This window comes from Schistocerca nitens, chromosome 2 (assembly GCF_023898315.1).
Source record: "Schistocerca nitens isolate TAMUIC-IGC-003100 chromosome 2, iqSchNite1.1, whole genome shotgun sequence".
NCBI lineage: Eukaryota > Metazoa > Arthropoda > Insecta > Orthoptera > Acrididae > Schistocerca > Schistocerca nitens.
In genome coordinates this window covers 480,314,305-480,327,330 of record NC_064615.1, presented here as the reverse complement: position 1 = coordinate 480,327,330, position 13,026 = coordinate 480,314,305, and the positions used below count along the sequence as shown (strand labels likewise).

Here is a 13,026-nt window from a genome sequence, read left to right as displayed (position 1 = left end):
AATGTTCTCGATGAGTTTGCTACTGCAACCGCGCCACACACGGCCCGCGCCTGCGTAGTTCTGCTAATGCTGCGTTCTGGCTGTTGATGGCTGCCGCGCACATACGCACATACCGACGCTCGTTGCAAAACTGTCACCTGCATAACGCGCCGGCCAGCCTACGTCACTCCTCTGCCGTCAGGCTGGCGCATCGCGCACTGAAACACACTAAATCACAATTTCGCACCATATTTCCTAAGAATAACCCCTTGTTCTCTACAGTTGAAACAATAACACACGTATTCAATACGAAATTCTTAGTGAAAAAAAAGTTACCGTTATCGATTTTGATCTCTCTCGAAATTATCTACAGACTACCTGGTCTCACCTGTACTACAAAAATGGGATATATACTTACAAAGCTGCCGATGCTGCTGCTGTTGTCGCTGCTGATGCAGCAGCTGCTGCCACTGTGCCTGCTGTTGCACGACAGGGTTCGTATCATCCACGCTTTATTGTTGGTGGATATGCGATGAAACAATAAGAAGAAGATATATATTCAATACTACGAAATTCTTAGTGGAAGAGAAAAGTTACAGTTACCAGTTTGAATCTATACTTACCAGATAATTCCCCATTGTGCTCTAACGACCTCTGCCGTTTACCGCAGCTGGCACTACCGATGGTGTTTGATATTGCTGCGTAACATTTAATTTTTTGACCTGAACTGCTAAAACGCATGCCAGAAAGGAGCAGACTGACGCACACGAGGGAGAGCAAGACGATCGACCTCGCACTACACTGGCTGACGACAGAATGAGGGCGACTGGGAGTGGAGTGGCCCTTCTATACCCTCTGCTCCTCCTCCACTCACCACTTCCCTCATGGAGCCAATAGGGACGCAGCATTCTACACCACCAGCAGCTGAAATATTGGTCTGAGCGCGCTGTACAGGTCGGTGTAAGTCTGACCACGCCAGACACGTCTGTGCCGGTCTGCGACCACTGCCTGTGTCCAGCTGGTTGTGGCATTTTTTGCTATTCGACAAAACCGAACGTAAGACTAAATGCTGGTAATGCTCGCCCCTATTTCGCTATAACTCTACTTTCAGCTTTCTATGTACCTAGGGTTGCTACGATTTCTGTCTGACAAACTGGAACATTTGTCTCAAACTGACTAAAAATGCACGTAATTTGGGATTAGAAATCGGGACAAAGCGGGCTATTTCTCTTAAGCTTAAAAAAGTGGAATATTGGGGGAAATTCTGCTTTTAGTTGGGAACAGCTACCGCTATACCAAAAAAGAATGAAACTTTGAAACATCACTGTGTATTTGTTTGACAAACGCTAAGAATTATTTCACAATTGCTATCCTTTTGGTCATGTCCAACGCACTCTCTTTGCGTCTTCGGAAACATTAAACAGTTTGCCACTTAAGAGTGAAAGTATAGTTTACTGATGTCAAGGACATGATGATGTCTAACGGTGTGATAGCACAATGCTAATTTCGTTGTTGTTACTACTTGCCCCTGCTTGAACGAATTCGAAACAAAATAACTGTCCAATTCTTTAAGTGCTTTCAGAGTGAATGGTTGATTTGTGTTTTACATCGGCTAAATGACCCTTAATATCTGCTCTTCCCCCATCCACAACATAATATCATAACACTTACAAATTAGACATCCCTGCTTCATAGTCGCGCTTACCTCGTTTTATGAAAAACCATTCGTCGAAGTATTTTTTTATATACCTATAATTGATAGTCAGAAGTGTTATATTGCTGCTTGAACGTAAAGGTACCGTAGCTTATGTTCCGAAATTTCACCAGACGTTTGTGGGAAGGAATCAAACCACAGGGTGCCCCAAAAACAACGACCCGATTTTAAATAGAATTATTTATTTGGAAGAAAGGCTTAACACCAAAAAATTGCATACTAAATTACTCAAAAAAGACAGACATTTATAAAAATCCATCATAAATGTTCAATATGTTCTCCATTGGCTGCACGGACGACATCTAGCCGATTGCCGAATTCATCCTAAACTGAATGTAAGGTGTCTTCTATCACTGAAGCTACAGCAGCTGATATTCTGATTTTTAGTTCATCAATGTCACAAGGTAAGGGAGGAACGTAAACGCATTGTTTAACGTATCCCTACAGGAAGAAATCACATGGTCTTAAGTCAGGAGACCTAGGATGTCTCGCAGTCCTGTATGCCCTGTCCAACGTTGAGGCACGTTGGCACTGAGGAAACTGCGAACGTTGTTGCGCCAGTGCGGAGGTGCTCCATCTTGTTGATAGATGAAATTGTCAGAATCAAGTTGTGGGAATAACCAGTTCCATAGCATTGCAACATATGAGTGTCCTGTTACAGTTTCTTACTCAAAAAAGTAGGGTCCATAAACCTTGCTTTGTGAAACAGCACAAAAACATTCACTTTTGGTGAATCACGTTCGTGTTCAATTGTTTCATGAGGATTTTCGAGCCCCCATATACACACATTATGATGGGGAACCTTACCGCTAATATGGAAAGATGCCTCATCGCTGAATATCGACTGTGATATAAAAGTGTCATCTTCCATGTCCTCTAGATAGCATTGCTGAAGTCCACTCTCTTCACTTTGTCAGTATCTCGAAGAGCTTGTACCAGTTGTAATCGGTGTGGTTTGAGGGCTAAACGACGCCGTAACACACGCCACACTGCCATGTGTGGTAACACAAATCCTCGGCTAGCACGACACGTAGACTTGTGGGGGCTCCTCCGCTCAAATGCTTGTCGGATTTGCTACACTGTTAGTTTAGGAATGCATGGCCAGGCAGGTCTTTTGCCTTTACCCTTTGGTGATGGTGGTTTAGCACGAAATCGAATATGAAACGTCTGCTGAACTGCGTCCACTGATTGAGTATGACTAAATTCAATAACACAATACGCCTTCTGTTGTGCGGACGCCATATTGCGCGAGACTGGCAGGTCCGCGCTCGTAGCGACATCTAATGGATTTTTTCTGAAATTCTAGAATATGCCGATTACATCTAGCGCTTTTTCAGTTACCTAGTGAAATTTATCTCAATATTATTATAAGTTAAAATCGGGTCATTCTTTTTGGGACACCCTGTACTATTCACGTAAACAAAAAAAAAAAAAAAAACAAAAAAAAAAAAAAAACGTATGTCTAGTTGTAAGGGAAGGATAGATTTGACATGGTGGATTACAATTTCAACGCCTTGAGGAATATATCGAAACTTAATGGGTGATAGATTCATTTCGTACACAGCTGCACAATATAGCAGTGCAAGGGCTCAACTGGACCTTCTAAAGTGTACAAACAGGACGGGTAGTAAGGCTGTAAAAAAACGTCCTCTCATCGGCGCCCCTAAGCGTATCCTAATGTTTTCCTTATTGCACTATCGACAATGCTATTGATTACAGTACACCAACCCATATCGGTCATGTCTTTCCAACCCTGTCGTCCGCAGGGGCGTTGTTGATTATCACGTAGTGCTGGACGCCTGTGCTTTGTTACACTTGTATGAAAGACTCTTGGCAGGCTGCAGTACCTTCCGGACGTGCTGACTGGAAAACTTAAACGTCAGATACTTTCCTAGGACTGAAGAGAATCAGACACGTAGTTGGTGTGAGTGTGGGGATACCATAACTTTTTCGGACGCTGTACTCATATAAACGATAACTACACTGTTTGTCCGAAATGCTTATATGTCGCAGTGTAAAGTTACTGTGCCTTATGTTCCGGCATGTCCAGAGAAAATGATTGTGTGTCCCATCATGCAGGAGGTGTATATTCAGCACATGGATAGCTGTAAGGGGAATGAAATATGTTGTTTACACAGAAAATTATATTATAGCATCAGACACAGAGATTCGTTCCACAACCATGGCTGTCAAGACGAGACATTTCCTGCACATCACTTGGTGTCAGATTGCAGCAGCAATCCTGTTTAATTGTAGTTACACTGATAAATATGTTCCTGGTTTCTAATATTCTTGTGAGTCTGGAGATGGCTGCAGAAAGTGTAGCAGCAAGCAAGCAGGTTGGGGCCAGAAACAACATCTTAGCAGACGCCTTTATTCTGGGAGGGGGCTTGCCCATCCTATGTACACCAGTTCAGAGAGTCCGAGAAAGCTTCTGGCTTATGACGATTTGGCTCGGAGCTCCCCCCGGTGGGAGAATACTGAACTAATATCTATTTGTGTACACTCTGCGGAAATTTGTGAAGATTCAATACGACGAGTGTTTGCATATTGACAGTGTTCTAACTCGTACCACTTAGGTCCTCCTGGGATGGGGTGTCGTCCACGGCCAGCTGGCCTCTCTCTGGCTGACGCACGCTTCTGCGACTGCAGTCATGGGCCACGTTTACGGCGGAAATATCCTCTGTCGCCACTGCACTGCAGCACGGTGATAATGTAGGATGTATTTGACGTTCTGTAGACCACTTTTGCGGCATTTAACTGACAGTGCAGTATGGCGATCTGTACAAAATAATTTTGCCATTGAAAGTCTCATCTGCAAAAACAATGGCGGACAGTGCTCCCACACTGGCAGCAGCAACAGTTTTATGGGCGTGGGCAGTCGATCACGAAGCATGCACAGCCTGCCGTCCCAGTCGGGGTGCACCGGCAGCCCCCACAAAGTGACAATCAGCCATGAGCTGCCGAACCACATGCAGGTGTCGTTCGGGATCTGCAAGGATGAGGTGGCGGCATCTCTTTCATACATGACACCTGAGAAATACCTATCGAAACATATGTTCACCTAGGCACCATTGCTGGTGTGATGAGGCATAGCTGCGGGCCCCTCACTGAGAAAGATGTTTGCATAGCAGCTCGCTCTCACAGATGGAGCTAAAAGGTTCTCAATGTTATACCTATGTCACATGTCTATGTAAATGACGGCCCAGTCCGCCTGTGACTGCTCTATAGAAATCTGTTGCAATGCTTCACAGTATAATACAGGGTGCATTCTCCCTAGCGATGCTAATGGGACAGCCCATCCATTACTTATCAGTCCCCTCTCAGAATTTGTAAAAAGTCCCAGAAATAGTTAATGGTCTCTTTTGTTGTTGTTGTAGGAGCTTTCGTGATGTCTCAGCTTGTATGCATAGAAATTCTTGTCCATTTTAGTTGCATCTGAGAGAGTGAGCTGCTATGCAAATATCTCTCTTGGTGCTGGGCCCGCAGCTATGCATCATCATGCCAGAAACGGTGCCTTGGTGAACATGTGTTTTCACAGGTATTTCTCAGGTGTCATGTATGAAAGAGATGCCGCCACCATCTCATCCTTGCGGGATCCGAACTGACACGTGCGCGGGTGCATGCTTCGTGATCGAACGATTACTTGTGATGTGTGCTTCATGACAGTATTCCTAGCATGATCGGAATAAAATGAAGGGAGATCGATTTAATAACCTCTTACAATACCTGCATCTTTCCAAACAATGGAGAATGATGAGCAAGAGAAATACGACCCCCACAAACAGAATCTTTTTCAAATAAATAATATACCCTCGAATTTCCCTTCATGAGACCATTCCTCTTCACTGTAGAGCCGCTAGTTTCCAGGTAGAGGAGGGGGGAGAGGGGTGGGTGTGGTGGTGGTGGGGGGTCGATTTCCTGAAAAATTCTTTAAATATATAAATAAACTATATTCCATACAATACCTTGAATCCCCTAAATTGTTTCAAGAAACAATATTCCACACATTGACAATATTCCATACACTGCAATCGATTTCCTGACAACTTTCTTAACTAAATAAATAAACTATATTCCATACAGTGCCACAAATAATTAAACAATATTTCGTACATTTTGTAAACTATTTAAACAGTATTCCATACACTGCAATCAAATTCCCTCCAAATGACCGATCAGCTAAGTCTTATTCCTGCCAATTATCAGGAGAGTGTGTGTTTACCAGAGTGGGAGGGGTTAATTAATTGATCAATTTAACTGAGTAGTTATTGAAATTGATAAACCTGAGAGGGGCTATTCCAATAACTCAGACATGAAAGTGTACTTGTAGCAGCGAGGGGTTAAGGACCTGTCAATCAAAGGAGAACAGTAGGTTAAGTACCTGTCAATCAAAGGAGAACAATAGATTTGTCTCTGAGCGCATACCTGCCCCTAATGTAGGCAACCCACACTAACAAACTGCACCAGAACATAGCTTGTCCCCTTTACTGATGGCTCGACCACTGATCCTAGAGGGTATACACTCCTCCATGATCGAGCGCACAGTACAGACTCGAGGCCACAGAAGACAAAGGACATGTGTCCAGTTGAGCGTGCAAATGTTCACTTGTGTCATGGATGCCGTTTAACTCATGGGTGCGAGAAACATAGTGAACAGGTGGCGGCTGTTCGATTTGTGTACGCGACAGTGGGGATTGCACGTTGTGCTCGACCCACATGGACTGTGGCTATTGAGATCGCAGAACGATGCGGATGTCTGTTGAATAACAGTGGCTAGCTCGCACTGGACATGTGTGAAGGGCATGTCACATCGGTGAAAGCACCTGTGGGCGTGTGGGTCTGTCTCCCGGCTTTGATGTGCTGGCATGCAGTGTAGGTGCGTGCCCACAAATGACAGTCCTTCTGGAGTGTGGACCAGACGAAACTTGCATGAGTGACACCGTGGCCTTTGCATTGGACTTGATAACCCATAGACAGAGTCGAAAGAACTGCAATGGAATTTTTTCGGGTGAAACGGTCGTTGTATGCCTCTCATGAAGTCGCACCAAATCTTCCAGCAGGGGCCAGGGATGGGCACCAGTTCTAGATGTAAGGCAGTGGAGGAATTGTGCCAGAAGTTGTCCAGTTCTCCATCGCCCTCCTGTTCTTGTGCAACGTCTTTGAAATTCAACAGGGATAAGCTAACTGCACAATCGTGGGACATGCAGTCGGCGAAGACGTTGTCCATCCAGAAATGTGTCCGATGTCTGTTGTGAACTGGGACACATATTCCAACTGCCTTAGCTGGTGCAGTGAACAGTCAGTATTGTTGATTCAGAAGGTATGTGTTATAGGTTTATTGCCAGTGAAGATAATGAATAGGCGGGCTTCTACCTACAAACAGAAGTGTTTCACTAGCTGATACAGGGCGAGCAGTTCACTGTCGTATACACTGCAAGAGTGCTGTGCTGCTGTGGCGCACAAGATGGGCGAGTTAGCTCCAGAAATTTGTGTGGAACATCTGTGAACAGTCTGGAGTATGCCACAGGTTTAACAATGAAGAAGCCTGCATACTGTTGTTGTCCTGCTATCTTCAGACTTGTCATAGTGTAGATCACCTGGGCATCTGCGATATCCACAAGCAACTGGTAGTGTCCGAGAAAATCTGCACCCAGTATTGGCTCGGTGACGTCAGCCATGGTGAACCTCCACACGAATGTGTGGCACAGTCCAAGATCCACATTCCAATGATGAGTGCCATATGTTTTTATGGCGGAACTGTTTGCTGTGGTGAGGCACAGTGTTTTGGCCTTCCTATGACCCAGCGTCTACCAGGTACCTCACACCCACACTCTGTTCTACCACAAACAGATGCTTCAATATAACACTGCAGCTGGATGCATCTAGGTCTGGTCAAAGCTGGCATTTGTGTGTAAGCAAGCGGTGTTGCACTTGGTCAGTTTCCTGCCAAAATGGGCGTGGTGCCAGCAGATGCTGCTTGGAGTCTGCTATGACATCAGTGGGGTACTGCTAGAGTGGCTGTTGTTGTGGTTCTGGCGGCACGAGTAGCACTGCCCATAGTCTGGGCTTCTGTTGCTGCGATGCCTGCTGCCCTCTTCCCATGAGCACATCAACCAGTCGACGTGTGTGCTGAGTGCTGCCAATCGTGCACCCTGTCTGCCAAGTTTGCTATGGCATATATCTGCATGTCAGTCTGTGCAGCTATCACAGCTTGCATCTGGACAAATAGCGTGCAACAGCAAATCCAGAACCATGTCAGACTGTGCAAGGCTCCGTAGATGGGACAGGAACAGCGAAGGCCTCTGGTCGTCGCATTGTTGTTGGTGCAGCAGCTGCTGTACTCACTGCTCATCGGACAACGAAATCCAGATTATCAACTCATCCTTAAGGCGTTTGTTGGAGGACTGCTGAGCAGGGTGGTTATTGCATCCCATACTTCAGCTGTGTAATTATGGTCCAGTTGACTCACAACATGTACTTTTTGGCTAAACCACACGAATGGATTGTGGGGCCAAAAGGATGGCGGCCTTACCACTACACATCTGACGCTGGTCACTGGTCCGGTGATGACAGTGGGCGGCGGTGTGGTGCTGTGTTCACGAGCGAATTTTCATGGGCTGGCATCAGGTTTCTGCGCATGGGCCGTTTCTGCAGCATGCTTTCCAGCAACAGATCACGTGCCAACAGTCCTTCTAGTTGCCTTTAGAGATCCTCCATAGTCGCCATTGTTCTATTTTACTAAGTTCTCAGGGAAAAGGGACGTACTAAAAGTACCGAGATACACGCAAAGAAACCGCACACAAAAAGAATAAACGTTCAGGGTCCAAATGTTGTCTGTGTGCGAATAAAGACGAGCATACAAGCATTCGACAGTGAGTCCGCTGACAATTCCTCGTCACTCACGCCGATCGAATCCGTCACCACGTGTTTTTACCTGTAAATGGTCAAGTCTGGCTCAGAACGGACGCGAGCAGCCCATAATTCTTTGCAACTTTCAAACATATCGTACTTTGGGCCAGCTTACTGCAGTGACCACGCATAAGTCCAAGCACGGGCGACAGGAATTAAATAAATGTGGTTATGCACAACACATTTATTCACAGCAACATACATACACTGAAAAGTTGTAATAATTACACTGGAAATGTCTGCGTGGGGCATCGCGTGACCTCGGTGAACGGCTCGAACACTGATCCTGCAGGGTAACACTCCGCAGAGATCGAGCGCGCAGTATGGACTCGTGGCCGCGGAAGACAATGGACGCGTGTCCTCCTCAGCATGCGATTGTTCTATCGTCTCGCGGATGGCGTTTAATTTGCGCGCACGAGAAATGTAGTGAACGAGCGGCGGCTGTCCGGTTGCCATACGCAACGATGGGGAGCGCGCGTTGTGCTCGACCCACGTTGACCGTGGCTGGCGAGGTCGTGGAGGCTGCGCGCCCGTCGCCGCCGCATCGCTGCCGTGCTTTGGAAGAGTTGAAGCAGGGTTCATCATCTACAGTAGGGAGTACAAATTTTACAGTTGTCACTTTTCTTCGTCTTAGCTAGCGCTAGTACTACCACGATATTTTTCAATCGATACTAGTACTATCGAAGGCGAAAAGACCGACATACGAAAAATTTGTATCCCATACTTTAGTTGATCTATATAGGTCAACTGAAGAATAGGGTACTAGTGCTAGAAAAGACCAAAAAAGCAACATACGTAGCATTGGCATCCTGTACCTCACTTGAACTATGAAGATAGTATCATGTTCTTCAGTTGACCTACATAGGTCAACTGACGACTAGGATACTAATGCCAGCGAAGGTGAAAAGGTGATTAACGATAAATTTGTATCCCATACTGCAGTTAGCCCATACAGATCAACTGAAGTTCGAGATACTACTCACTCCATGCTAACGCTACTTATGTTCCTTTTTTTTCTTTATTTTTTGCGCTATTATCCCATTCTTCAGTTTAGTTATATAGGTCAACTCATGCATAGGATACTAGGACTCAAAGAAGCAATATACTTGATATTATCTTCGAAATATCAATGTACGTGATTTTTGTCTACAATCTGTTTTCTCTATCCTGCATTCCTTTGTTTCTCAACATTCGTCTTTGCTGCTAAATCTGTGCAATACATCATCTCTGGTAACCTATGACGTCATTGGTCGAAGCCAGCGGGTTCTATCCATGGAGGTAGAATAACCTACATGGTTCTATCCCACAACGATCTAGTTTATATACCTCCTTGGTATCCCATTTCCTTCCTCACGAAAGACGCAGGTGTGGCCTGAGCACTGGGTTTACTTTGGCCAGTGGATATGTGTGAAGGGTTCCTATGCCACACTTAATAACTTGCTACGCCTAAACTTATGGCTCAAAACAAACAGTTTCATGAGTGCTTTCAATTAATCAGATGTATTTGAATGGCAAAATGTGATACCAATTTGTTGTCGTATCCACATCTATATTTCATTCAAAATAATATTCACAACATCATTGTATGTGGAATGGGACTGAACTTTGGTCCTATTCTCGTAGTAATAATAAAGAGGACTTCTTCGTTAATAAAATACTAAGTAATTATTGTCAATGACATAATTTAATATTTTGTAAAAAATTATACCTCAGACAATACCCATGTAAATAATAAAAATCTCAATCTCTTTTTATCTATGATTTTGTAGAAAAATCCTTCTTCTTGTTCGAACTGTTGCACTCATAGGTTGTGATTGATATCTCGTAACACGGGGGTTTGTAAATAACTGCACTATGTTGCAGACTGATACTTGGAAATAGAGTTATGTGTTATTGAAGTTTATCTTCTTTGTTTGGAGTTTTATTTTATTGTAATTCTCGTCCTATGTGAATGTTTAGTTTTCTGCTCAGCTAGCGAAGAGCGCAGCCTTTAGCGCTATTGATCTTCAGCGCAACTTATTGATAAATGAATATTAACATGTCTTGCAACATTGAGAAATATTTTCAAATGTTAATGCATATAGTGAATGTGAGAAAAGATTTAATATATATTATTATTATAAGTCAAACACGGCCTGAAGCAGAATCGATAAGTGATGATTGTCTTATGTTAACCGCCATCTTAGTGATATATTGCAGCGGCAGTTATAAATTGATTTTCCATACAGACTTGAATGTTGTTGGTAGTAATTGCAATAATAATTGTGTATTAGTGGCGAAGGACCAACTGTGAGGTAATAAATTCCAGTTAGACTGTGAATATATTGAACTTCTATGCATACAAACAGCCTCTTATGTATAAATTCTCATCTGCTGATGTATGAATTCTGGTAATTTCGTAACAACTTTTATGAAATATTTTGACAGGAAAATACATTAGTGTTGTGTACGTGTGCTATTGTGTGACAAAACTGTTCATTTTGCTTAAAGAAAAGTGTTGCCACCTCGAATAACAGTAGCGTCAATTCTGGTAAACGATCTGCAACTAGCTTAGTCTTTTAAATAACAGCACTGAAATTACTGAGAATCATTAATATCGTTTAGTTCCGATTATTTATCATACATTTAGTTTGTTTGTTACTTTTGTCAATGAACTAGATGACATTTACACTGCTTGACAGACAACATTGCTACATGTTCACAGTTGGAGATTTCCTTAACGAAATAATGTTCATTAGCCAGGAAAAGCAGTGATTAAATAAAACCACGTGGTACATTAACAATTTTATTGTAATGTTGCTGAACTTGTAAAACACAACACATGCACAATTACACCACACGTCACGTTATTGAGGCAGTAAAACTGTCCAATACGGCACAAATCATTTGACTCTGAAGCGGCGCACGCAGTATGAGCGATCGGCAACAACCAAGAGGCAAGAAGAATATAGTTGGTTCGCACGACGCGAGAACTGCGCCCCTAGCAGATCAAACTGGAAACTGGGACATAAAAATTTTTGTTTGGTGGGGGGGCCATAAATTTCATTGTATTCATTTATGGACAGTATGGATGGAGTCTAACTTATTAATTCAGCAGCACTGTAAAGAGGACATAATTGCACTATATTAATGTGGGCTTGAGTCCTGGTTTGAGAAGTTGTACCTGTACTTAAGAAATTTGATGGAAAGATCGGATTTCAGAAAGGACCTTTATGGTAAATATGTACCCAAACTGAACTTTCCTTTCATGAAATTGCATATACATACGGTAGCTAACGAAAATTACATTTTTATTTTCTTTTTTAGGTGAGAGTCATATGATGTTAATGATTGACAAAGAAACGGCTGCTGTGAACTTAAAATCATTTTCTACAAAAAAAGAACTAACTAAAACACCAGATATTGTAGTTTACAAACAAAAAGAGAAAAATTCTAATGAAGCAGTAGAACAAGTGGCTCCTCTATAAGAAGACATTTTTAAGAATTCAGTGTTAGATGTCAAGTTTTTTTAAGGATATCAGTAACGTTTTTCATCAAACATTTCCAGACAGCGATATTGCGAAACAGTTTTCATGTGGACTAACTAAGTGTGCATATTTGGTAAGCTTTGGGGTAGCACCATATTTCATGAATATACTGCATGATAAAATTAATACTGTGGATAGTTTTTCACTATGCTTCGATGAAGCATTAAATAAATTTTTATAGGCCAAACAAATGGATGTACACATCTGTTACTGGGGTGATGTAAACAATATAGTAGAAACACAGTATCTATTTTCTGCTTTCCTAGGTCACAGCAGTGTTGAGGATACTATATGGCGTTTTATGTTCTAACAAATAAACTGGACTTACGAAAGTTAATTCAGATTTAAATGGATGGCACAGTTGTTAAGTGGAAACTATTCAGAATGATTCAAGGAAATTTAAATCAAGAGCTCAATAAACAGGTGCTTAATTTTGGCAGCTGTGGTCTGCATAAGATGAATAACGCTTTTAAGAAAGGAAACAGAGTGGCAAAGTCTAGATGCTTTGTTTACAGTAATTTACTGGCTGTTCGTGGATTCTCCTTCATGTAGGGAGGATTTCTTAAATCTTCAACCAGTAATGCCACATGAATTTTGTAGCCATAGGTGGCTTGAAAATATTCCGGCAGCGAGAGGACGTTAGAGATATGGCAGGATATGGAAAATCTTTCTTGTGTGGAAAAAAAGCAAGTTAACAAAACCACATTCAAAATATTATGAGACAGTACAAAAAGCTACCAAAGATAATTTGATAACTGTGAAACTTAATTTTTTCTCATCTGTTACCAGAATGTTAACCACATTCTTAGAAAAGTACCAAATCAGTTATCCAATGTTACCTTTTTTGCTCAGGATCTAAGAAAGTTTGTTCTTAATCTGCTTAGAAGTTTCAAT

General features: G+C 42.7%; 1 protein-coding gene across 1 annotated transcript in view; it reads right to left on the bottom strand.

Moving 5' to 3' along the window:
- Positions 1 to 9,187, bottom strand: part of LOC126235109 (homeobox protein Nkx-6.1-like) — a 28,727-nt gene extending 19,540 nt beyond the window's left edge. The window contains exon 1 of the mRNA XM_049943844.1: positions 9,022 to 9,187. Within this exon, the coding sequence (XP_049799801.1) occupies positions 9,022 to 9,187 (166 nt within the window). The remainder of the gene's footprint in view (positions 1 to 9,021) is intronic.
- Positions 9,188 to 13,026: the final 3,839 nt, after the last annotated feature.